The following is a 27,397-nucleotide window of genomic DNA, read 5'->3' as shown; positions in this document are numbered from 1 at the left end:
GTGTGAGAGTCCAGTCCATAGTAGATCTAACATAATAGTGTGAGAGTCCAGTCCATAGTGGATCTAACATAATAGTGAGAGTCCAGTCCATAGTGGATCTAACATAATAGTGAGAGTCCAGTCCATAGTGGATCTAACATAATAGTGAGAGTCCAGTCTATAGTGGATCTAACATAATAGTGTGAGAGTCCAGTCCATAGTGGATCTAACATAATAGTGAGAGTCCAGTCCATAGTGGATCTAACATAATAGTGAGAGTCCAGTCCATAGTGGATCTAACATAATAGTGAGAGTCCAGTCCATAGTGGATCTAACATAATAGTGTGAGAGTCCAGTCCATAGTGGATCTAACATAATAGTGTGAGAGTCCAGTCCATAGTGGATCTAACATAATAGTGTGAGAGTCCAGTCCATAGTGGATCTAACATAATAGTGTGAGAGTCCAGTCCATAGTAGATCTAACATAATAGTGTGAGAGTCCAGTCCATAGTGGATCTAACATAATAGTGAGAGTCCAGTCCATAGTGGATCTAACATAATAGTGAGAGTCCAGTCCATAGTGGATCTAACATAATAGTGAGAGTCCAGTCCATAGTGGATCTAACATAATAGTGTGAGAGTCCAGTCCATAGTGGATCTAACATAATAGTGTGAGAGTCCAGTCCATAGTGGATCTAACATAATAGTGTGAGAGTCCAGTCCATAGTAGATCTAACATAATAGTGTGAGAGTCCAGTCCATAGTGGATCTAACATAATAGTGAGAGTCCAGTCCATAGTGGATCTAACATAATAGTGAGAGTCCAGTCCATAGTGGATCTAACATAATAGTGAGAGTCCAGTCCATAGTGGATCTAACATAATAGTGTGAGAGTCCAGTCCATAGTGGATCTAACATAATAGTGTGAGAGTCCAGTCCATAGTAGATCTAACATAATAGTGTGAGAGTCCAGTCCATAGTGGATCTAACATAATAGTGAGAGTCCAGTCCATAGTGGATCTAACATAATAGTGAGAGTCCAGTCCATAGTGGATCTAACATAATAGTGAGAGTCCAGTCTATAGTGGATCTAACATAATAGTGTGAGAGTCCAGTCCATAGTGGATCTAACATAATAGTGAGAGTCCAGTCCATAGTGGATCTAACATAATAGTGAGAGTCCAGTCCATAGTGGATCTAACATAATAGTGAGAGTCCAGTCCATAGTGGATCTAACATAATAGTGTGAGAGTCCAGTCCATAGTGGATCTAACATAATAGTGTGAGAGTCCAGTCCATAGTGGATCTAACATAATAGTGTGAGAGTCCAGTCCATAGTGGATCTAACATAATAGTGTGAGAGTCCAGTCCATAGTAGATCTAACATAATAGTGTGAGAGTCCAGTCCATAGTGGATCTAACATAATAGTGAGAGTCCAGTCCATAGTGGATCTAACATAATAGTGAGAGTCCAGTCCATAGTGGATCTAACATAATAGTGAGAGTCCAGTCCATAGTGGATCTAACATAATAGTGTGAGAGTCCAGTCCATAGTGGATCTAACATAATAGTGTGAGAGTCCAGTCCATAGTGGATCTAACATAATAGTGTGAGAGTCCAGTCCATAGTAGATCTAACATAATAGTGTGAGAGTCCAGTCCATAGTGGATCTAACATAATAGTGAGAGTCCAGTCCATAGTGGATCTAACATAATAGTGAGAGTCCAGTCCATAGTGGATCTAACATAATAGTGAGAGTCCAGTCCATAGTGGATCTAACATAATAGTGTGAGAGTCCAGTCCATAGTGGATCTAACATAATAGTGTGAGAGTCCAGTCCATAGTAGATCTAACATAATAGTGTGAGAGTCCAGTCCATAGTGGATCTAACATAATAGTGAGAGTCCAGTCCATAGTGGATCTAACATAATAGTGAGAGTCCAGTCCATAGTGGATCTAACATAATAGTGAGAGTCCAGTCCATAGTGGATCTAACATAATAGTGTGAGAGTCCAGTCCATAGTGGATCTAACATAATAGTGTGAGAGTCCAGTCCATAGTGGATCTAACATAATAGTGTGAGAGTCCAGTCCATAGTAGATCTAACATAATAGTGTGAGAGTCCAGTCCATAGTGGATCTAACATAATAGTGAGAGTCCAGTCCATAGTGGATCTAACATAATAGTGAGAGTCCAGTCCATAGTGGATCTAACATAATAGTGAGAGTCCAGTCCATAGTGGATCTAACATAATAGTGTGAGAGTCCAGTCCATAGTGGATCTAACATAATAGTGTGAGAGTCCAGTCCATAGTAGATCTAACATAATAGTGTGAGAGTCCAGTCCATAGTGGATCTAACATAATAGTGAGAGTCCAGTCCATAGTGGATCTAACATAATAGTGAGAGTCCAGTCCATAGTGGATCTAACATAATAGTGAGAGTCCAGTCCATAGTGGATCTAACATAATAGTGTGAGAGTCCAGTCCATAGTGGATCCAACATAATAGTGAGAGTCCAGTCCATAGTGGATCCAACATAATAGTCTGGTGGACCACAGTTATTGTGGCCCTAACAACCATCGAGTGTTTATGCCAGGGTCCGGCCCAGAAGAGGACATTTTAGGGAATTCTGGTTTGAAGTTGATTTATTCTTTCTGTATAATCAACTATTTGTGTGCAGGCCAAACTATGAGGTGACGTCAGCCCATAAAGGTCCGCACTCTGGAGTCCGTGCTCGGCACTCCGTCATGCTGAGTGGGAGTGCTGACATTCCCCCGCCACAATAAAAGCGCTGTGTGTCTTGTCCGTCAAACGGCCGCTCAATAGCGCCCTTATAGAGTCTCACGCCGCACGGTGGGATGAGTGCAGTGTTGAAGTATGCGCCCCAAACCAAAAGGACTCTTCCCACGTTCTAGACGTGCTACATTCCCGACGTACAGTCGGGGAATATTTGAGGCAACAGACCGACAAGATGTAGCACACGTTGTTCATGTTAACGTTGTTTACGTTGTGGGGCCTTCTGGTCATTTGGGCTACTGTATGTCACGCACTTGTACCTTTCCAACATGGCCGCCGCACGTGCACCTGCAGTACAGGACACACCTTCTCATTCAATGCCTTTTCTTTATTCTCACGACTATTTACATTGTAGATTGTCACGTCGAAACTATGAATGAACACATGTGGAGTTATGTACTTCACACAAAAAAAGGTGAAATAACTGAAAACGTGTTTTATATTCTAGTTCCTTCAAAATAGCCACCCTTTGCTCCCATTACTGCTTTGCACACTCTTGGCATTCTCTACATGAGCTTCACCTACTCAGTGGCCTAGTGGTTGGAGTGTCCGCCCTGAGATGGGTAGGTTGTGAGTTCAAACCCAGGGCCGAGTCATACCAAAGACTATAAAAATGGGAGCCGTTACCTCCTTACTTGGCACTCAGCATCAAGGGTTGGAATTGGGGGTTAAATCGCCAAAAATGATTCCCGGGCGCGGCCTCCGGCGCTGCTCACTGCTCCCCTCACCTCCCAGGGAGTGATTAAGGGTGATGGGTCTAATGCAAAGAATAATTTTGCCACACCTAGTGTGTGTGTGACAATCATAGGTACTACACCTTTAACTTTACGCACACCTATGAAGTGAAAACCATTTCGGGTGACTACCTCTTGAAGCTCATCTAGAGAATGCCAAGAGTGTGCAAAGCAGTAATCAGAGCAATGGCTATTTAAAGTTAAAGTTAAAGTACCTATGATTGTCACACACACACTAGGTGTGGCAAAATTATTCTCTGCATTTGACCCATCACCCTTGTCCACCCCCTGGGAGGTGAGGGGAGCAGTGAGCAGCAGCAGTGGCCACACCCAGGAATCATTTTTGTTGATTTAACCCCCAATTCCAACCCTTGATGCTGAGTGCCAAGCAGGGAGGTAATGGCTCCCATTTTTATAGTCTTTGGTATGACTCGGCCGGGGTTTGAACTCACAACCTACCCATCTCAGGGCGGGCACTCTAACCACTAGGCCACTGAGCAGGTTTTGAATAAACTAGAATTGTTCAAGTTATTTCACGTTGTGTAAATGAAGTGAGTTATATTTATATAGCGCTTTTCTCTAGTGACTCAAAGCGCTTTTACACATTTAAAGCAGTGTGGGTGGCACTGGGAGGAAGTGGGTCAAGTTTCTTGCCCAAGGACACAACGGAAGTGACTAGGATGGCGGAAGCGGGGATCGAACCTGGAACCCTGAAGTTGCTGGCAGGGCCGCTCTACCAACCGAGCTATACCGCCTAAATGGTAAATAAAAAGAGAATACAATGATTTGCAAATCCTTTTCAACTTATATTCAATTGAATAGACTGCAAAGACAAGATATTTAACGTTCAAACTTGTAAACTTTGTTTTTTTTTGTGCAAATATTAGCTCATTTGGAATTTGAGGCCTGCAGCATGTTTCAAAAAAGCTAGCACAAGTGGCAAAAAAGACTGAGAAAGTTGAGGAATGACCAGCCAACGCTTATTTGGAACATCCCACAGGTGAACAGGCTAATTGGGAACAGGTGGGTGCCATGATTGGGTATAAAAGTAGATTCCGTGAAATGCTCAGTCATTCACAAACAAGGCAAATTGTCCAACAGTTTAAGAACGACATTTCTCAACCAGCTATTGCAAGGAATTTAGGGATTTCACCATCTACGCTCCGTAATATCATCTAAAGGTTCAGAGAATCTGGAGAAATCACTGCACGTAAGCGGCAAGGCTAAAAACCAACATTGAATGCCCGTGACCTTCGATCCCTCAGGCGGTACTGCATCAAAAAGTGACATCAGTGTGTAAAGGATATCACCACATGGGCTCAGGAACACTTCAGAAAACCACTGTCAGTAACTACAGTTGGTCGCTACATCTGTAAGTGCAAGTTAAAACTCCACTATGCAAAGCGAGAGACATTTATCAACAACACCCGGAAACGCCGCCGGCTTCGCTGGGCCCCCGAGCTCATCTGAGATGCACTGACGCAAAGTGGAAAAGTGTTCTGTGGTCTGACGAGTCCACATTTCAAATTGTGGACGCCGAGTTGTCCGAACCAAAAGAGGTAAAGAACCATCCGGACTGTTCTAGGCGCAAAGTGTAAAAAGCAGCATGTGTGATGGTATGGGGGTGTATTAGTGCCCAAGACATGGGTAACTTACACATCTGTGAAGGCGCCATTAATGCTGAAAGGTACATACAGCTTTTGGAGCAACATATGTTGCCATCCAAGCGACGTTATCATGGACGCCCCTGCTTATTTCAGCAAGACAATGCCAAGCCACGTGTTACAACAGCGTGGCTTCATAGTAAAATAGTGCGGGTACTAGACTGGCATTGTACTGTACTGTACTGTACTGTACTGTACTGTACTGTACTGTACTGTACTGTATGCAACAACGGGCGTGTGTAAAATAATCTTTCTCATCTTGTCAGGAGGAGACCAAGTGCTTCCAGTGCGACTCCAGAGACATCTACGACGTGGACCTCAGCCCCCTCAGCCACACCATCGAGAACGTGGTCACCACCTTCGCCCCCAACCGCCTCAAGACCTGGTGGCAGTCTGACAACGGTGAGACAATTTGGGAGGAGGGTAGGGGGGCCGGGGGGAGGGCATGAAAGCGCTCGCTCGTTCCCGTGAGAAGCCCACTAATGAGAAGGCGAGAAGTGGGAGGGGCCAGTTTAGGCTTGCAGGTGTGAAACAGGTGTGTGTGATCACCTGACAGGCCTTCAAAGGCAGTGTTTGAATAAAACAACGTACAGTACGGACGACAAGAGCAGACAGGAAGTGGTGTGTCAATCAGATGTCCCGCCCACATGTCAATCAGAAGTCCCACCAATCAGCATGAAGTCACGCTTCGTGTGGAAACTTTTAACGTGTCGCAAGCAGGAATCTGCTTCTGGATTGGCGTTTAGGGAGTGGTGGGAATGTTGTGGGGGATCTGCAGATGTCTGAGAAGCTGCAGATGCTTCAGTTTGGGATTTCCTAATTCCTTCACGGTGTGCTGTCCAAGACTCTGGCCCAGAGTGTGTGTTTACACTTCCACAAAGTACAGTAGTGCTCGTCATACTAGTATACTTTTTTTTTTGTGCTAAATTACAACTTTATATCCATCCATCCATCCATCCATCCATCCATCTTCCGCTTAGCCGAGGTCGGGTGGCGGGGGCAGCAGCCTAAGCAGGGAAGCCCAGACTTCCCTCTCCCCAGCCATTTAGTCCAGCTCCTCCCGGGGCGTTCCCAGGCCAGCCGGGAGACATAGTCTTCCCAACGTGTCCTGGGTCTTCCCCGTGGCCTCATGAATATTGATATATTTAAAAACATGTATTTAATATTTTAATAAATAATTTCAAACTTTTCCTTTTATAACAACAACTTTATAATGCTCATGGTTATGTTTGTGTAATGACGCCTTTATTGCCATGGATAAAAAATATATCAATTTATTTATTGTAAAATTACTACTCAATACCTCCTGATATTTATATTTATAGTTATTTTGTGTAACCATGACTTTACTTATATATTTTTTTAATTTGTAAAATTACAAATTTATATTCCCAATATGTATGATTATGTTTGTTTATTATGCCTTTAATCAATTATGTTTAAATGTTTCTTGTAAAAATACTACTTCATATCTCCTCATATTTATGGTTATTTTGTGTAGTTCCGGGTTTATTCTTATGAATATTAAAATATTCAAAATGTATCAATGTATTAATTTCATATTTTTTCTTTTATAATAACAACTTTATAATGCTCAATATGTATGGTTATGTTTGTGTAATGACGCCTTTATTGCCATGGATCAAATATATTTAAATGTTTCTTGTAAAAATACTACTTCATATCTCCTCATATTTATGGTTAATTTGTGTAATTGCGGCTTTATTCTCATTTTATTTATTTAACCTTTATTCAACCAGGAAAGTCCCATTGAGATGACTCATGAATATTGATATATTTTAAAACATTTTTTAAATATTTTAATAATTAATGTCAAACTTTTCCTTTTATAATAACAACTTTATAATGCTCAATATGTATGGTTATGTTTGTGTAATGATGCCTTTATTGCCATGGATACAAATATATCAATTTATTTATTGTAAAATTACTACTCAATACCTCCTGATATTTATATTTATAATTATTTTGTGTAACCATGACTTTACTTATATATTTTTTTTATTTGTAAAATTACAAATTTATATTCCCAATATGTATGATTATGTTTGTTTATTATGCCTTTAATCAAATATGTTTAAATGTTTCTTGTAAAAATACTACTTCATATCTCCTCATATTTATGGTTATTTTGTGTAGTTCCGGGTTTATTCTTATGAATATTAAAATATTCAAAATGTATCAATGTATTAATTTCATATTTTTTCTTTTATAATAACTTTATAATGCTCAATATGTATGGTTATGTTTGTGTAATGACGCCCTTATTGCCATGGATCAAATATATTTAAATGTTTCTTGTAAAAATACTACTTCATATCTCCTCATATTTATAGTTAATTTGTGTAATTGCGGCTTTATTCTCATTTTATTTATTTAACCTTTATTCAACCAGGAAAGTCCCATTGGGATTACTCATGAATATTGATATATTTTAATTAAAAAAATATATATATTTTAATGATTAATGTCAAACTTTTCCTTTTATAATAAAAACTTTATAATGCTCAATATGTATGGTTATGTTTGTGTAATGATGCCTTTATTGCCATGGATACAAATATATCAATTTATTTATTGTAAAATTACTACTCAATACCTCCTGATATTTATAGTTATTTTGTGTAACCATGACTTTTACTTATATATTTTTTTTATTTGTAAAATTACAAATTTATATTCCCAATATGTATGATTATGTTTGTTTATTATGCCTTTAATCAAATATGTTTAAATGTTTCTTGTAAAAATACTGCTTCATGTCTCCTCATATTTATGGTTATTTTGTGTAGTTACGGGTTTATTCTCTTGAATATTAAAATATTTAAAATGTATCAATGTATTAATTTCATATTTTTTCTTTTATAATAACAACTTTATAATGCTCGATATGTATGGTTATGTTTGTGTAATGATGCCTTTATTGCCATGGATACAAAAATATAAAATTATATATTTAAATGTTTCTCGTAAAAATACTACTTCATATCTCCTCATATTTATGGTTAATTTGTGTAATTGCGGCTTTATTCTCATTTTATTTATTTAACCTTTATTCAACCAGGAAAGCCCCATTGAGATGACTCATGAATATTGATATATTTAAAGAAACATATTTAATATTTTAATAATTAATGTCAAACTTTTCCTTTTATAATAACAACTTTATAATGCTCAATATGTATGGTTATGTTTGTGTAATGATGCCTTTATTGCCATGGATAAAAAATACATCAATTTATTTATTGTAAAATTACTACTCAATACCTCCTGATATTTATATTTATAGTTATTTTGTGTAATCATGACTTTACTTTTTATTTTTAAAATTACAAATGTATATTCCCAATATGTATGCTTATGTTTGTGTATTATGCCTTTAATGACATTCATCAAATAGTTTTAAATGTTTCTTGTAAAAATACTACTTCATATCTCCTCATATTTAGGGTTAATTTGTGTAGTTATGGCTTTATTCTCATTTTAATTATTTAACCTTTATTTAACCAGGAAAGTCCATTGGGATTACTCATGAATATTGATATATTTTAATTTAAAAAAAATATCTATTTTAATAATTAATGTCAAACTTTTCCTTTTATAATAACAACTTTATAATGCTCAATATGTATGGTTATGTTTGTGTAATGATGCCTTTATTGCCATGGATACAAATATATCAATTTATTTATTGTAAAATTACTACTCAATACCTCCTGATATTTATATTTATAGTTATTTTGTGTAATCATGACTTTACAATCATTATTTTTTTATTTGTAAAATTGCAAATTTATATTCCCAATATGTATGATTATGTGTGTGTGTGTATTATGCCTTTAATGCCATTCATCAAATATTTTTTAAATGTTTCTTGTAAAAATACTACTTCATATCTCCTCATATTTATGGTTATTTTGTGTAATTACGGCTTTATTCTCATTTTATTTATTTAACCTTTATTCAACCAGGAAAGTCCCATTGGGATTACTCATGAATATTGATATATTTTAATTTAAAAAAATATCTATTTTAATAATTAATGTCAAACTTTTCCTTTTATAATAACAACTTTATAATGCTCAATATGTATGGTTATGTTTGTGTAATGATGCCTTTATTGCCATGGATACAAAAATATAAAATTATTTATTGTAAAATTACTGCAATACCTCCTGATATTTATATTAATAGTTATTTTGTGTAATCATGACTTTACTTATTTTTTTAATTTGTAAAATTATAAATGTATATTCCCAATATGTATTCTTATGTTTGTGTATTATGCCTTTAATCAAATATGTTTAAATGTTTCTCGTAAAAATACTACTTCACATCTCCTCATATTTATGGTTAATTTGTGTAATTACGGCTTTATTCTCATGAATATTAATATATTTAAAATTTCTCAATGAATGATTTTTATATTTTTTCTTTTATAATAACAAATTTATAATGCTCAATATGTATGGTTATGTTTGTGTAATGATGCCTTTATTTTCATGTAATATACTTTATATTATACATATATTCTAAATTCTACGGAGTTCCTAAAGGGACATGGGTAAAATATTTTTTTGTATAATTTTTTATTTTAATTTTTTAGACATGAATCTCGTGCGCATGAGAAACTTTCTCGTGCGCACGACAAACTTTTTATAAAGTTATAAAAAAATACAAAAAAACATTTATAATTTTTTTTTTTTTTTAAGACATGAATCTCGTGCGCACGAGAAACTATCTCGTGCACATGAGAAACTTTCTCGTGCGCACGACAAACTTTTTTTAAAGTTATAAAAAAAAAAACCTTTATAATTTAATTTTTTTTTTAGACATGTATCTCGTGCACACGAGAAACTATCTCGTGCTCATGAGAAACTTTCTCGTGCGCACGACAAACTTTTTTTTAAAGTTATATAAAAAAATAAAAAAAAACATTTATAATTTTTTTTTTTTTTAGACATGAATCTCGTGCGCACGAGAAACTATCTCATGCGCATGAGAAACTTTCTCGTGCGAACGACAAACTTTTTATAAAGTTAGAAAAATAAAAAATAAAACATTTATAATTTTTATTTTTTTTTTTAGACATGTATCTCGTGCACACGAGAAACTTTTTCGTGTGCATGAGAAAGTTTCTCGTGCGCACGAGATACATGTCTAAAAAAATAAATAAATAAAATATTTTTTTTTATAACTTTAGAAAAAGTTTCTCGTGCGCACGAGAAACTTTTTATAAAGTTATACAAAAATAAATAAAAAAATAAAAATGATAAAAAAAATAATTTTCCCCATGTCCCTTTTGGTTTAGAGCAGGGGTCACCAACCTTTTTGAAACCAAGAGCTACTTCTTGGGTACTGATTAATGCGAAGGGCTACCAGTTTGATACACACTTAAATAAATTGCTAGAAATAGCCAATTGGCTCAATTTACCTTTAACTCTATGTTATTATTAATAATTAATGATATTTACACTTAATTGAACGGTTTAAAAGAGGAGAAAACACGAAAAAAATGACAATTAAATTTCGAAACGTAGTTTATCTTCAATTTCGAGGCTTTAAAATTCAAAATTCAACCGAAAAAAAGAAGAGAAAAACTTAAAAAAAGAATTTATGGAACATCATTAGTAATTTTTCCTGATTAAGATTAATTTTAGAATTTTGATGACATGTTTTAAATAGGTTAAAATCCAATCTACACTTTGTTAGAATATATAACAAATTGGACCAAAGACAAATCATTATTTCTTCTAGATTTTCCAGAACAAAAATTTTAAAAGAAATTCAAAAGACTTTGAAATAAGATTTAAATTTGATTCTACAGATTTTCTAGCTCTGCCAGAATAATTTTTTTGAATTTTAATCATAATAAGTTTGAAGAAATATTTCACAAATTATAAAAAATTAAGAATTAAATTAAAATGTATTTATTATTCTTTACAATAAAAAAAATAAATTTACTTGAACATTGATTTCAATTGTCAGGAAAGAAGAGGAAGGAATTTAAAAGGTAAAAAGGTATATGTGTTTAAAAATCCTAAAATAATTTTTAAGGTTGTATTTTTTCTCTAAAATTGTCTTTCTGAAAGTTATAAGAAGCAAAGTAAAACAAATTATGAACTTATTTAAACAAGTGAAGACCAAGTCTTTAAAATATTTTCTTGGATTTTCAAATTCTATTTGAGTTTTGTCTCTCTTAGAATTAAAAATGTCGGGCAAAGCGAGACCAGCTTGCTAGTAAATAAATACAATTTAAAAAATAGAGGCAGCTCACTGGTAAGTGCTGCTATTTGAGCTATTTTTAGAACAGGCCGGCGGGCTACTCATCTGGTCCTTACGGGCACCGCGTTGGTGACCCCTGGTTTAGAGGCTCCGTAAAATTCTATCAAATTATTTGTTTTATTTTTTGAGTGCAATCGTTCCCTTATTATCTTGAATACTAGTATTTTTCCTTTTAAAATTACTATTCTATTTTACCTAAATATAATTTGATTGTAATTATAGTTAATAGTACAGTAATAAGACAGTGTTAAACATTTGTGAAGTAAACGTCTTCTTGTTTGTTTTAAGGCCAAAGGTCGTTCCTTTCGTCAGAGCTCGTTAATCACTCCTTTGTTTGGCACGCGTGCTACAAATATTTGAAAACGTGCGGCAGCTGCGTGTCGACACGTCTAACAGGAAGTGCCGATGTCCGTTTCCTGTGTGCAGGTGTGGAGAATGTGACCATCCAGCTGGACTTGGAGGCCGAGTTCCACTTCACGCACCTCATCATGACCTTTAAGGTGCCCCTCCTCTATCACACACAAGTCTGTGGTGGTCCCGTGAGATAAGTGCGGCAGCTGTGGGGAGGAATGTGGAAGAGTGGTGGGAAGCGAGGAAGGAGGAGAAACAGAGCGCGTTCTGTTGGTTTGATGGCGTCCAGCTGGAATGACATCACGCTACGTCCCAAATGGTGTTTTTGTGTGTGTGAGAACATGACTTACCTTCCCCGCAGACCTTCCGTCCCGCCGCCATGGTGATCGAGCGCTCCATGGACTCCGGCAAGACGTGGCACGCTTACCGATACTTCGCCTACGACTGCCGAGCCACCTTCCCCGGCGTGTCCCCGGGGCCCATGGTCAAAGTGGATGACATCATCTGCGACTCGCACTACTCGGACATCGAACCTTCCACCGAGGGAGAGGTCAGTTGGGGTCTCACGGGCGACAAAATGTACGCCGGCGGGAAGAAGTACTCACCTCGTTTTTCAAACCAGGTGATCTTCCGGGTGCTGGACCCTGCCTTTGAGATCAAGGACCCCTACAGCTTGAGGATCCAAAGTAAGAGCTGGAATGCTTCAAAGTGGTGATATGATAAGGCGGCCACTACCAGTGAAACGGGGTCAGACAGGAAGAACGCTGAAAGGAATTTCCCACGTGGAAGCGGAAATGTCCGAGTACACAAGCCCTTCGGTCCGTACTCGCAATGCTTGTCCACGTGAAAACTTACTCCAAGCTGGTCCAAGTGCAGGATTTTTGTGGCCCCCGTTTCAGGATGTCATAATACTCCGGCAACACGCTAGGGCAGGCCTGGGCTATTATTTTGACTCGGGGGGCCAAATTTACAGAAAGAAATATGTCTGGGTATATATATATATATATATATATATGTACACTACCGTTCAAAAGTTTGGGGTCACATTGAAATGTCCTTATTTTTGAAGGAAAAGCACTGTACTTTTCAATGAAGATAACTTTAAACTAGTCTTAACTTGAAAGAAATACACTCTATACATTGCTAATGTGGTAAATGACTATTCTAGCTGCACATGTCTGGTTTTTGGTGCAATATCTACATAGGTGTATAGAGGCCCATTTCCAGCAACTATCACTCCAGTGTTCTAATGGTACAATGTGTTTGCTCATTGGCTCAGAAGGCTAATTGATGACTAGAAAACCCTTGTGCAATCATGTTCACACATCTGAAAACAGTTTAGCTCGTTACAGAAGCTACAAAACCTTTGAGCAGATTGAGTTTCTGGAGCATCACATTTGTGGGGTCAATTAAGCGCTCAAAATGGCCAGAAAAAGAGAACTTTCATCTGAAACTCGACAGTCTATTCTTGTTCTTAGAAATGAAGGCTATTCCACAAAATTGTTTGGGTGACCCCAAACTTTTAAACGGTAGTGTGTATATACATATATATATATTTACATATATATATATATACATATATATATATATATACATATATATATATATACATATATATATATATATACATATATATATATATATATATATATATATATATATACATATATATATATATATATATATATATATATATATATATATATATATATATATATATATATATATATATGTGTGTGTGTGTGTGTGTGTGTGTGCATATATATGAATGTATGTGTATATATATATAAGAGTTGGACAATATCGGAATATCGGATATCGGCAAAAAAGCCATTATGCTGACCCGTCTTCGCTCTGGATGGTCTCCTGCTGGCCCTACTATGGACTGGGCTCTCACTATTATGTTAGATCCACTATGGACTGGAGTCTCACTATTATGTTAGATCCACTATGGACTGGACTCTCACACTATTATGTTAGATCCACTATGGACTGGACTCTCACTATTATGTTAGATCCACTATGGACTGGACTCTCACACTATTATGTTAGATCCACTATGGACTGGACTCTCACTATTATGTTAGATCCACTATGGACTGGACTCTCACACTATTATGTTAGATCCACTATGGACTGGACTCTCACTATTATGTTAGATCCACTATGGACTGGACTCTCACACTATGTTGGATCCACTATGGACTGGACTCTCACTATTATGTTAGATCCACTATGGACTGGACTCTCACTATTATGTTAGATCCACTATGGACTGGACTCTCACACGATTATGTTAGATCCACTATGAACTGGACTCTCACTATTATGTTAGATCCACTATGGACTGGACTCTCACTATTATGTTAGATCCACTATGGACTGGACTCTCACACTATGTTAGATCCACTATGGACTGGACTTTCACTATTATGATAGATCCACTATGGACTGGACTCTCACTATTATGTTAGATCCACTATGGACTGGACTCTCACTATTATGTTAGATCCACTATGGACTGGACTCTCACTATTATGTTAGATCCACTATGGACTGGACTCTCACTATTATGTTAGATCCACTATGGACTGGACTCTCACACTATTATGTTAGATCCACTATGGACTGGACTCTCACACTATGTTAGATCCACTATGGACTGGACTCTCACTATTATGCTAGATCCACTATGGACTAGACTCTCACTATTATGTTAGATCCACTAAGGACTGGACTCTCACTATTATGTTGGATCCACTATGGACTGGACTCTCACTATTATGTTAGATCCACTATGGACTGGACTCTCACACTATTATGTTAGATCCACTATGGACTGGACTCTCACACTATTATGTTAGATCCACTATGGACTGGACTCTCACTATTATGTTAGATCCACTCTGGACTGGACTCTCACTATTATGTTGGATCCACTATGGACTGGACTCTCACTATTATGTTAGATCCACGATGGACTGGACTCTCACTATTATGTTAGATCCACTATGGACTGGACTCTCACTATTATGTTAGATCCACTATGGACTGGACTCTCACACGATTATGTTAGATCCACTATGAACTGGACTCTCACACGATTATGTTAGATCCACTATGAACTGGACTCTCACTATTATGTTAGATCCACTATGGACTGGACTCTCACTATTATGTTAGATCCACTATGGACTGGACTCTCACACTATGTTAGATCCACTATGGACTGGACTTTCACTATTATGTTAGATCCACTATGGACTGGACTCTCACTATTATGTTAGATCCACTATGGACTGGACTCTCACTATTATGTTAGATCCACTATGGACTGGACTCTCACACTATTATGTTAGATCCACTATGGACTGGACTCTCACACTATTATGTTAGATCCACTATGGACTGGACTCTCACACTATGTTAGATCCACTATGGACTGGACTCTCACTATTATGCTAGATCCACTATGGACTAGACTCTCACTATTATGTTAGATCCACTATGGACTGGACTCTCACTATTATGTTGGATCCACTATGGACTGGACTCTCACTATTATGTTAGATCCACTATGGACTGGACTCTCACACTATTATGTTAGATCCACTATGGACTGGACTCTCACACTATTATGTTAGATCCACTATGGACTGGACACTCACTATTATGTTAGATCCACTATAGACTGGACTCTCACTATTATGTTAGATCCACTATGGACTGGACTCTCACTATTATGTTAGATCCACTATGGACTGGACTCTCACTATTATGTTAGATCCACTATGGACTGGACTCTCACACTATTATGTTAGATCCACTATGGACTGGACTCTCACACTATGTTAGATCCACTATGGACTGGACTCTCACTATTATGTTAGATCCACTATGGACCGGACTCTCACTATTATGTTAGATCCACTATGGACTGGACTCTCACTATTATGTTAGATCCACTATGGACCGGACTCTCACTATTATGTTAGATCCACTATGGACTGGACTCTCACTATTATGTTAGATCCACTATGGACTGGACTCTCACTATTATGTTAGATCCACTATGGACTGGACTCTCACTATTATGTTGGATCCACTATGGACTGGACTCTCACACTATTATGTTAGATCCACTATGGACTGGACTCTCACACTATTTTGTTAGATCCACTATGGACTGGAGTCTCACTATCATGTTAGATCCACTATGGACTGGACTCTAACACTATTATGTTAGATCCACTATGGACTGGACTCTCACTATTATGTTAGATCCACTATGGACTGGACTCTCACTATTATGTTAGATCCACTATGGACTGGACTCTCACACTATTATGTTAGATCCACTATGGACTGGACTCTCACTATTATGTTAGATCCACTATGGACTGGACTCTCACACTATTATGTTAGATCCACTATGGACTGGACTCTCACTATTATGTTAGATCCACTATGGACTGGACTCTCACACTATTATGTTAGATCCACTATGGACTGGACTTTCACTATTATGTTAGATCCACTATAGACTGGACTCTCACTATTATGTTAGATCCACTATAGACTGGACTCTCACTATTATGTTAGATCCACTATGGACTGGACTCTCACTATTATGTTAGATCCACTATGGACTGGACTCTCACTATTATGTTAGATCCACTATGGACTGGACTCTCACTATTATGTTAGATCCACTATGGACTGGACTCTCACTATTATGTTAGATCCACTATGGACTGGACTCTCACTATTATGTTAGATCCACTATGGACTGGACTCTCACTATTATGTTAGATCCACTATGGACTGGACTCTCACACTATTATGTTAGATCCACTATGGACTGGACTCTCACACTATTATGCTAGATCCACTATGGACTGGACTCTCACACTATGTTAGATCCACTATGGACTGGACTCTCACACTATTATGTTAGATCCACTATGGACTGGACTCACACTATTATGTTAGATCCACTATGGACTGGACTCTCACACTATTATGTTAGATCCACTATGGACTGGACTCTCACACTATTATGTTAGATCCACTATGGACTGGACTCTCACACTATTATGTTAGATCCACTATGGACTGGACTCTCACACTATGTTAGATCCACTATGGACTGGACTCTCACACTATTATGTTAGATCCACTATGGACTGGACTCTCACACTATTATGTTAGATCCACTATGGACTGGACTCACACTATTATGTTAGATCCACTATGGACTGGACTCTCACACTATTATGTTAGATCCACTATGGACTGGACTCTCACACTATGTTAGATCCACTATGGACTGGACTCTCACACTATTATGTTAGATCCACTATGGACTGGACTCTCACTATTATGTTAGATCCACTATGGACTGGACTCTCACTATTATGTTAGATCCACTATGGACTGGACTCTCACACTATGTTAGATCCACTATGGACTGGACTCTCACTATTATGTTAGATCCACTATGGACTGGACTCTCACTATTATGTTAGATCCACTATGGACTGGACTCTCACTATTATGTTAGATCCACTATGGACTGGACTCTCACTATTATGTTAGATCCACTATGGACTGGACTCTCACTATTATGTTAGATCCACTATGGACTGGACTCTCACTATATAATGTCAGACCCACTCGACGTCCATTGCATCCGGTCTCCCCTAGGGGTGTGTGTGTGTGTGTGTGGGGGGGGGGGGGTCACCCACATATGCGGTCCTCTCCAAGGTTTCTCATAGTCATTCACATCGACATCCCACTGTGGTGAGTTTTTCCTTGCCCTTATGTGGGCTCTGTACCAAGGATGTCGTTGTGGCTTGTGCAGCCTTTGAGACACTTGTGATTTAGGGCTGTATAAATAAACATTGATTGATCGATTGATTTATTGATTATCGGACATCTCTACTTGCAGACATGCTGAAGATCACCAACCTGCGCGTCAACTTCCTGAAACTCCACACACTCGGCGACAACCTTCTGGACTCGCGCAAGGAGGTGACGGAGAAGTACTACTACGCGCTCTACGACATGGTCGTCCGCGGCAACTGCTTCTGCTACGGCCACGCCTCCGAGTGCGCCCCGGTGAACGGAGCGCCGGCGGGGGCGGAAGGAATGGTGGGCGGTGCGAGTGTGAGCGGTCAGCAGAGAGCGGCTGTGTTCTTACCAGTGTGCTGCTGGCCAGGTCCACGGACGCTGCGTGTGCAACCACAACACGGAGGGTCTGAACTGCGAGCGCTGTCGGGACTTCCACCACGACCACCCCTGGAAGCCCGCTGAGGGCCGCAACACGCACGCTTGCAAGAGTAAGACCCCCGAACGGGACCGCGTTGACATTAAAAAACACCCACCCCGGACTCTCTTTCCTCGACAGTGTGCGAGTGTAACCAGCACTCCGCTTCCTGCCACTTTGACATGGCCGTCTACGTGACCACGGGCAACGTGAGCGGGGGGGTGTGCGACGACTGTCGGCACAACACTGTGGGGCGCCAGTGCGAGCAGTGCGCGCCCTTCTTTTACCAGCACCCCAACCGGGACTTGAGGGACCCCCACGTCTGCCAGCGTAAGTCCTTTCACCTGTAAAGTCTGATTTTGTCTGTAATCCAACTCTCGCCGTAGCGTGCAGCTGCGACCCGGTCGGCTCCCTGCAGGGGGGGCTCTGCGACTCCAGGACCGATGTGGCCTCTGGTCTCATCTCAGGCCAGTGTCGCTGCAAAGCCCACGTGGAAGGAGAGCGCTGTGACCACTGCAGACATGGACACTACGGGCTGGGACAGGGACCAGAAGGATGTCTGGGTATGCAAACGCCATCTGAATACTGACTTACTTAAAGCACTTTTTCAGCAGGCGAGCTACTTTTCTAATGACCAAGTCGAGGTGATCTACAAACCCCGTTTCCATATGAGTTGGGAAATTGTGTTAGATGTAAATATAAACGGAATACAATGATTTGCAAATCCTTTTCAACCCATATTCAGTTGAATGCACTACAAAGACAAGATATTTGATGTTCAAACTCATAAACTTAACTTAACTTTCTACGAAACCACGCTGTTGTAACATGTGGCTTGGCATTGTCTTACTGAAATAAGCAGGGGCGTCCATGATAATGTTGCTTGGATGGCGACATATGTTGCTCCAAAACCTGTATGTACCTTTCAGCATTAATGGTGCCTTCACAGATGTGTAAGTTACCCATGTCTTGGGCACTAATACACCCCCATACCATCACACATGCTGGCTTTTACACTTTGCGCCTGTAACAATCCGGATGGTTCTTTTCCTCTTTGGTCCGGAGGACACGACGTCCACAGTTTCCAAAAATAATTTGAAATGTGGACTCGTAAGACCACAGAACACTTTTCCACTTGGCATCAGTCCATCTTAGATGAGCTCGGGCCCAGCGAAGCTGGCGGCGTTTCTGGGTGTTGTTGATAAAATGCTTTGGCTTTGCATAGGAGAGTTTTAACTTGCACTTACAGATGTAGCGACGAACTGTAGTTACTGACAGTGGTTTTCTGAAGTGTTCCTGAGCCCACGTGGTGACTGATTGATTGAGACTTTTATTAGTAGGTTGCACAGTGAAGTACATATTCCGTACAATTGACCACTAAATGGTAACACCCAAATAAGTTTTTCAACTTGTTTAAGTCGGGGTTCACTTAAATTGATTCATGATACAGATATATACTATCAGATATATACTATCATCATAATACAGTCATCACACAAGATAATCACATTGAATTATTTACATTATTTACAATCAGGGGTGTGGAGGGGGGGGGTAGGATATGGACAGCAAGTAGTGGAGAGAGAGAGAGAGAGAGAAAGAGAGAGAGAGAGAGAGAGATCAGAAGGCATAAGAAAAAGTATCTGCATTTGATTGTTTACATTTGATTATTAGCAATCCGGGGAGGGTGTTAGTTTAGGGTTGTAGCTGCCTGGAGGTGAACTTTTATTGCGGTTTTGAAGGAGGATAGAGATGCCCTTTCTTTTATACCTGTTGGGAGCGCATTCCACATTGATGTGGCATAGAAAGAGAATGAGTTAAGACCTTTGTTAGTTCGGAATCTGGGTTTAACGTGGTTAGTGGAGCTCCCCCTGGTGTTGTGGTTATGGCGGTCATTTACGTTAAGGAAGTAGTTTGACATGTACTTCGGTATCAGGGAGGTGTAGTGGACTTTATAGACTAGGCTCAGTGCAAGTTGTCTTACTCTGTCCTCCACCTTGAGCCAGCCCACTTTAGAGAAGTGGGTAGGAGTGAGGTGGGATCTGGGGTGGAGGTCTAGAAGTAACCTGACTAGCTTGTTCTGGGATGTTTGGAGTTTAGATTTGAGGATTTTGGAGGTGCTAGGGTACCAGGAGGTGCATGCGTAATCGAAAAAGGGTTGAACGAGAGTTCCCGCCAGAATCCTCATGGTGCTTTTGTTGACCAGAGAGGAGATTCTGTAGAGAAATCTCGTTTGTTGGTTAACCTTTCTGATTACCTAGGTTGCCATTTTATCACAGGAAAGGTTAGCCTCTAGAATGGAACCTAGGTAGGGGACCTCATCTTTCCTGGTGATAACAATGTCACCCACTTTTATAGTGATATCCTTTACACACCGATGTCGCTTTTTGATGCAGTACCGCCTGAGGGATCAAAGGTCTGTAATATCATCACTTACGTGCAGTGATTTCTCCAGATTCTCTGAACCTTTTGATGATATTACAGATCTTAGATGGTGAAATCCCTGAATTCCTTGCAATAGCTGGTTGAGAAATGTTGTTCTTAAACTGTTGGACAATCTGCTCAGGCATTTGTTGACAAAGCGGTGACCCTCGCCCCGTCCTTGTTTGTGAATGACTGAGCATTTCATGGAAGCTGCTTTTATACCCAATCATGGCACCCACCTGTTCCCAATAAGCCTGTTCACCTGTGGGATGTTCCAAATAAGTGTTTTTCTTTCTCAGTCTTTTGTGCCACTTGTGCCAGCTTTTTTGAAACATGTTGCAGGCATCAAATTCCAAATGAGCTAATATTTGCAAAAAATAACATACGTTTTCCAGTGTGAACATGAAATATCTTGTCTTTGCAGTCTATTCAATTGAATATAAGTTGAAAAGGATTTGCAAATCATTGTATTCTCTTTTTATTTACCATTTACACAACGTGACAACTTCCATGCTTTTGGGTTTTGTCGATCAGGCTCTAAGTCTTTGGACTTTTCGTCCACACCAAAAGGGGAAAATGGAAAAAAAAGTAGTAGCACCAAAGTTGACAGCAATTGTCCAAAATGTCGCAATGAGGCCAACTGAAGTCAAGTCCAGCCTCTGGTTGATTTATTAAGATGCGTGCCATGTACAGTACTTGTCCCAACCAAGTTAGGAAAGTACTTGTCCCACTTCAGTGTGATGATCACACACCCACACGGACTATTTTCCGTGTTGTTTTGGCAGCTTGCAGCTGCAGCCCGCTGGGAACGTTGCCAGGAAGCGACTCCTGCGATCCCGAGTCAGGAAGGTGCTTCTGCAAGCGGCTGGTTGGCGGACATAACTGCGATGAGTGTCTGGTAGGCGGGGCCACCGACGCGTATCTTGCTACTGCCGTAGAGCTTTCTAACCAACATGCTCTTTCCCCGCAGCCGCAGCACTGGGGTCTGTCCAACGACATGGACGGATGCCGAGCATGTGACTGCGACCAGGGCGGTGCACTCAACAATAGGTACGTTCTGTGGACTAAAGAAAAGCTCTTCATCGCTGTCGTGACAATGAGTCGTTTCTCCATGTTCCAAAAGCTGCGACCCGCGGTCCGGACAGTGCGTGTGCAGGGAGCACGTGTTCGGACGGCGCTGTGACCAGCTCGAGTCCGGCTTTTACTTCATTGCCCTGGACCACTACACCTACGAGGGCGAAGACGCCGAGCACGGACCTGTGAGCGCGCCAACGTGCATCCGACGTCTTTAAAATGACAGGAAACTTCATTTTGAAAACACTCTTGTTTGGCAGGGCGTGAAGGCGGTCCAAAGACCTTACCCTTTGGATCGCAGCCCCACGTGGACTGGGATGGGTTTTGCCAGCGTACCAGAAGGAGCCTTCCTAAAGTTCTACATCAACAACATCCCAGAGTCCATGGACTATGATGTCCTAATCCGCTACGAGCCACAGGTGAAACTCACCTACACTTAAGGTTGCAAAATTCCGGGAATATTCAAAGTTAATAATAATAATGAATTTGTAGCGCACTTTACATTTGTTAAAATCTCAAAGTGCTACAAAGTAAGACAAATAAAAAATAGAAAGTTACAATATATAAGTCCTCCAAGTCCGAGTCCATGGTTGGAGTGCCATCTGCGGGTTGGGGAGGAGATCTTGGCCCAAGTGGAGGAGTTCAAGTACCTCGGAGTCTTGTTCACGAGTGAGGGAAGCGTGGATCGTGAGGTCGACAGGCGGATCGGTGCGGCGTCTTCAGTAAAGCGGAAGCTGTATCGATCCATTGCGGTGAAGAAGGAGCTGAGCCGGAAGGCAAAGCTCTCAATTTACCGGTCGATCTACGTTCCCATCCTCACCTATGGTCATGAGCTTTGGGTTATGACCGAAAAGACAAGATCACGGGTACAAGCCGCCGAAATGAGTTTCCTCCGCCGGGTGGCGGGTCTCTCCCTTAGAGATAGGGTGAGAAGCTCTGTCATCCGGGAGGAACTCAAAGTAAAGCCGCTGCTCCTCCACATGGAGAGGAGCCAGATGAGGTGGTTCGGGCATCTGGTCAGGATGCCACCCGAACGCCTCCCTAGGGAGGTGTTTAGGGCACGTCCGACCGGTAGGAGGCCACGGGGAAGACCCAGGACACGTTGGGAAGACTATGTCTACTACTGGCCTGGGAACGCCTCAGGATCCCCTGGGAGGAGCTGGACGAAATGGCTGGGGAGAGGGAAGTCTGGACTTCCCTGCTTAGGCTGCTGCCCCAAGCACTGGATAAAACAGATAGGCAAGCAGTGTATTTAAAAACAAGAAGGCAGAGTAATGAGATAAAAGCTGTGCTAAAAAAGGTGGGTTTTTAGTCCCTTCTTAAAACGGTCGACCGACTGTGGTGCTCTAAGATGGTCGGGGAGAGCGTTCCAGAGTTCGGGTGCGGTCGAGCAAAAAGCCCGCCGGCCCATTGATTGTAAGTTTGTCCTGATGGGTTTGAGGAGGTTGGTGTTTGAGGAGCGGAGGTTGAGGTAGGAGGTTGAGGGGGAACTCGGTCCTTGAGGTAGGAGGTTGAGGGGAAACCCGGTCCTTGAGGTAGGAGGTTGAGGGGAAACTCGGTCCTTGAGGTAGGAGGTTGAGGGGAAACTCGGTCCTTGAGGTAGGAGGTTGAGGGGAAACTCGGTCCTTGAGGTAGGAGGTTGAGGGGAAACTCGGTCCTTGAGGTAGGAGGTTGAGGGGAAACTCGGGTCCTTGAGGTAGGAGGTTGAGGGGAAACTCGGGTCCTTGAGGTAGGAGGTTGAGGGGAAACTCGGTCCTTGAGGTAGGAGGTTGAAGGGAAACTCGGGTCCTTGAGGTAGGAGGTTGAGGGGAAACTCGGTCCTTGAGGTAGGAGGTTGAAGGGAAACTCGGGTCCTTGAGGTAGGAGGTTGAAGGGAAACTAGGTCCTTGAGGTAGGAGGTTGAGGGGAAACTCGGTCCTTGAGGTAGGAGGTTGAAGGGAAACTCGGGTCCTTGAGGTAGGAGGGGGCGTTGCTGTAGATGCATTGGTGTGTTAGCAGGTTTATCTTGAATTGGGTCCGGGATGCAATAGGGAGCCAGTGGAGGGATTTGAGGATGGGTGTGATATGATCACGCTTGCGCACTCTCATCAGGATCCTCGCTGCGCTGTTTTGGATGTAATGGATCTTTTTTGATGTGATATTCTTTTTGGGGACCCTGACGAGATGTGCGTTGCAGTAATCAAGCCTGGAGTTGGAAACTTTCTATGGGAATTAACGGGAATATATGGAAATTAACGGGAATTAATGGGAATAAACATTGAATGCAACATGCTAGATCTTGCAGCATGATTATTAGCTAAAACAACCGGATTTAATGCAAACTCAGTAGAATTTCAACCCTGCACTGTGCATTCCTCCATCACATGCACAGATAGGATAGGACTTTATTGTCATTGCACAAGTACAACGAAACTATGTTTTCAGCACAAACCCGTTCAAGATGAGACAAACAAACAGTGTACAGGGTTACAGAACAGGAACGCTGATGGGTCGCCAAAGGCGCCCCGTAAAAGATGGGAAAAAGGTAAAACGCTGGGGAAGAAGATGAGTAAAAAAATACAATCTAGACTGGGCGGAGTGGGAAAAACCTCCATGTCATGCACACATAAACATGTTACATTAAATCACGACAACTCGCAACAGAGGGTGGGGGAGTTGGGACCCTGGAGGTCAACTGCTGCTATAAAGCGCTGCCAGCCGTCCTCATCCCGAAGGGGAATCAAGCGGTGGTGAAGGCGTGGGGTGGGGGTGGGGTGTGTGTGTGTGTGTGTGTGTGTATATGCCCATTGTCCATGTGAGTAACGGGAATTAATGGGAATAAACATTGAATGCAACATGCTAGATCTTGCAGCATGATTATTAGCTAAAACAACCTGATTTAATGCAAATTCAGTAGAATTCAATGTGCATTCCTCCATCACATGCACAGATAATTCCCAGCATGCTACACACTACAGCAGGGCTATTGAGGCCACACTAGTATTTGAGCCCAAGGTAAGTTTTGATGATATTACTGGGGTAAATATATTTGATCTATGGTATTTAAGTTTAATAGAGGTGTAATTGCTTGTTAAATGATTTTGGGGCCAATATCTCTAGCTAGCTAGGTTTATGTACCACCACAGTCTCATAATGAACCGAAAATATTTCTCCGTTAGCCGTGATGCTAATTTCCTCTGTGTTAAATCCCATTCATTTATGCTAACAACGTTAGCGATCCGAATTGACCTTTTTAGTGATATGTAAAGTTCAACCGGAAACTTTCCACCCCTTTGCAACCCTACCTACACTTGAGTGTTTTTTGTAAACATCCCAACTATGTACTGCTTGATGGAAGCTTCCAGAACAGTGGGAGCAGGTCAACGTCCGAGTGGAGCAACCCGTCTTCAACCCTTCGGACTATTCCGGTCACTGTGGCGGTTACATCGGTGACGGCGAGGAGCAGTACGTCTCTCTGCCACCTGGCTCCAGGTAACACGCCCGGAAAGTCTGTTTCGTTAGCGTGGTGGTCACCACACACTTCCTGCTTCCTGTAGACATGTGCTGCTGCCCCACCCCGCATGCTTGGAGAAGGGACATAACTACACGGTGAACCTCAGCCTGCCGCTCTACTCCACGTACAGCGACGTGCAGAGCCCGTACACGCTCATCGACTCGGTGAGGTTCAAACATTCACTCCAACATCAACATCAAGGTTGTCAAAAGTATCGCCACATCCATACCAACGGGGGGGGGAAAAAAATGCAAGGATACCTGCTTTTTTTCAGTATCGTTAGTACCAAAGAAGACTGGACTTCAGACCTGGGCAAATTAAGGCCCGGGGGACGCATCCGTTAAGCTTTTCAATCTGGCCCGCCGGACTTTCCCAAATCATTTTTTTTTAGATCTTTAAGATGGAAACTGTTGCTTCCATTATGATTGAATTGAATTGGATTGAATTGCATCTCAGGGCAGACACTCTAACCACTAGGCCACTGAGTAAGCGGGGATCGAACCTGGAACCCTCAAGTTGCTGGCACGGCCACTCTACCAGCCGAGCTATACCGATGTGCAGTGAGGTTTTCTAATTACCGCAAGTCTTGAACTATACAAAGTATTTCTATTGTTGGAATCTGCGCTTTTGCATTATATACTAGTTACTATGGTAATCTAATTAGTTACCATGGTAATCTAATTAGTTACTATGGTAATCTAATTAGTTACTATGGTCATCTATGTCACAGCAGCTCAGACGAGGCACCAAGCAGTGCGGGTGGGGAGCGAGCACCCCTGAACGTAAACAAACGCCATGGGGTGGAGCTACACCTGACATCCACTGTAATGATACCAAGTACAGGAGCGCATCGAGTCGATGCTACTATGATTATATCGATATTTTTTTATCGTCCTTTTTAAAAAAAAATCATATTATGTTTATTATCATTTATAAACTCAGGAAATACATCCCTGGACAAATGAGAGCATTGAATATGACCAATGTATGATCCTGTAACTACTTGGTATCGGATCAATACCTAAATTTGTGGTATCATCCAAAACTAATGTCAAGTATCAAAGAAGAGAAGAATAAGTGATTATTACATTTTAACAGAAGTGTGGATAGAACATGTTAAAAGAGAAAATAAGCAGACATTAACAGTAAACGAATAAGTGGATTATTAATCAATTTTTACAGTTTGTCCTTTATATTGTTGACAAAATAATAGGTGTATAAATGACACAATATGTTACTGCATGTGTCAGCAGACTAATTAGGAGTCTTTGTTTGTTTACTTACTACTAAAAGACAAGTTGTCTAGTATGTTTAACATTTTATTTAAGGACTAAATTACAATAATAAACATATGTTTCATGTACACTAAGATTTTGGTAAGAATAAAGCCAATAATGAAATTTTGTTGTGGTCACCCTCATTTTGAAAAGTATCGAAATACATTTTGGTACTGGTACTAAAATATTGGTATCAATCAATGCTTACTTATACAGCCCTAAATCACGAGTGTCTCAAAGGGCTGCACAAGCCACAATGACATCCTCGGCTCAGAGCCCACATCAGGGCAAGGAAAAACTCAACCCAATGGGATGACAATGAGAAACCTTGGAGGGGACCTCAGATGTGGGGACCCCCCTGGGCGACCAGTGCAATGGACATCGAGTGGATCGAGCATAATATTGTGAGAGTCCAGTCCATAGTGGATCTAACATAATAGTGTGAGAGTCCAGTCCATAGTGGATCTAACATAATAGTGAGAGTCCAGTCCATAGTGGATTTAACATAATAGTGAGAGTCCAGTCCATAGTGGATCTAACATAATAGTGTGAGAGTCCAGTCCATAGTGGATCTAACATAATAGTGAGAGTCCAGTCCATAGTGGATCTAACATAATAGTGTGAGAGTCCAGTCCATAGTGGATCTAACATAATAGTGAGAGTCCAGTCCATAGTGGATCTAACATAATAGTGAGAGTCCAGGCCATAGTGGATCTAACATAATATTGTGAGAGTCCAGTCCATAGTGGATCTAACATAATAGTGTGAGAGTCCAGTCCATAGTGGATCTAACATAATATTGTGAGAGTCCAGTCCATAGTGGATCTAACATAATATTGTGAGAGTCCAGTCCGTAGTGGATCTAACATAATAGTGTGAGAGTCCAGTCCATAGTGGATCTAACATAATAGTGTGAGAGTCCAGTCCATAGTGGATCTAACATAATAGTGAGAGTCCAGTCCATAGTGGATCTAACATAATATTGTGAGAGTCCAGTCCATAGTGGATCTAACATAATAGTGAGAGTCCA

At 40.6% G+C, this 27,397-nt stretch overlaps 1 protein-coding gene across 1 annotated transcript in view; it reads left to right on the top strand.

The window, feature by feature from the left end:
• The window catches only part of lamb1b (laminin, beta 1b), a 72,507-nt gene that overhangs the window by 5,635 nt on the left and 39,475 nt on the right, over positions 1-27,397 (top strand). Inside the window, exons 3-16 of the mRNA XM_062066434.1 lie at positions 5,441-5,576; positions 11,907-11,980; positions 12,193-12,381; positions 12,454-12,517; positions 17,782-17,984; positions 18,052-18,172; positions 18,241-18,429; positions 18,486-18,662; positions 21,309-21,421; positions 21,494-21,573; positions 21,647-21,782; positions 21,858-22,016; positions 24,935-25,068; positions 25,134-25,254. Of these exons, the coding sequence (XP_061922418.1) occupies positions 5,441-5,576; positions 11,907-11,980; positions 12,193-12,381; positions 12,454-12,517; positions 17,782-17,984; positions 18,052-18,172; positions 18,241-18,429; positions 18,486-18,662; positions 21,309-21,421; positions 21,494-21,573; positions 21,647-21,782; positions 21,858-22,016; positions 24,935-25,068; positions 25,134-25,254 (1,896 nt within the window). The remainder of the gene's footprint in view (positions 1-5,440; positions 5,577-11,906; positions 11,981-12,192; positions 12,382-12,453; positions 12,518-17,781; positions 17,985-18,051; positions 18,173-18,240; positions 18,430-18,485; positions 18,663-21,308; positions 21,422-21,493; positions 21,574-21,646; positions 21,783-21,857; positions 22,017-24,934; positions 25,069-25,133; positions 25,255-27,397) is intronic.

The sequence above is a fragment of the Entelurus aequoreus genome, linkage group LG12 (genome assembly GCF_033978785.1).
Source record: "Entelurus aequoreus isolate RoL-2023_Sb linkage group LG12, RoL_Eaeq_v1.1, whole genome shotgun sequence".
Classification (NCBI taxonomy): Eukaryota; Metazoa; Chordata; class Actinopteri; order Syngnathiformes; family Syngnathidae; genus Entelurus; species Entelurus aequoreus.
This window is presented reverse-complemented; position numbering and strand designations above follow the sequence as displayed.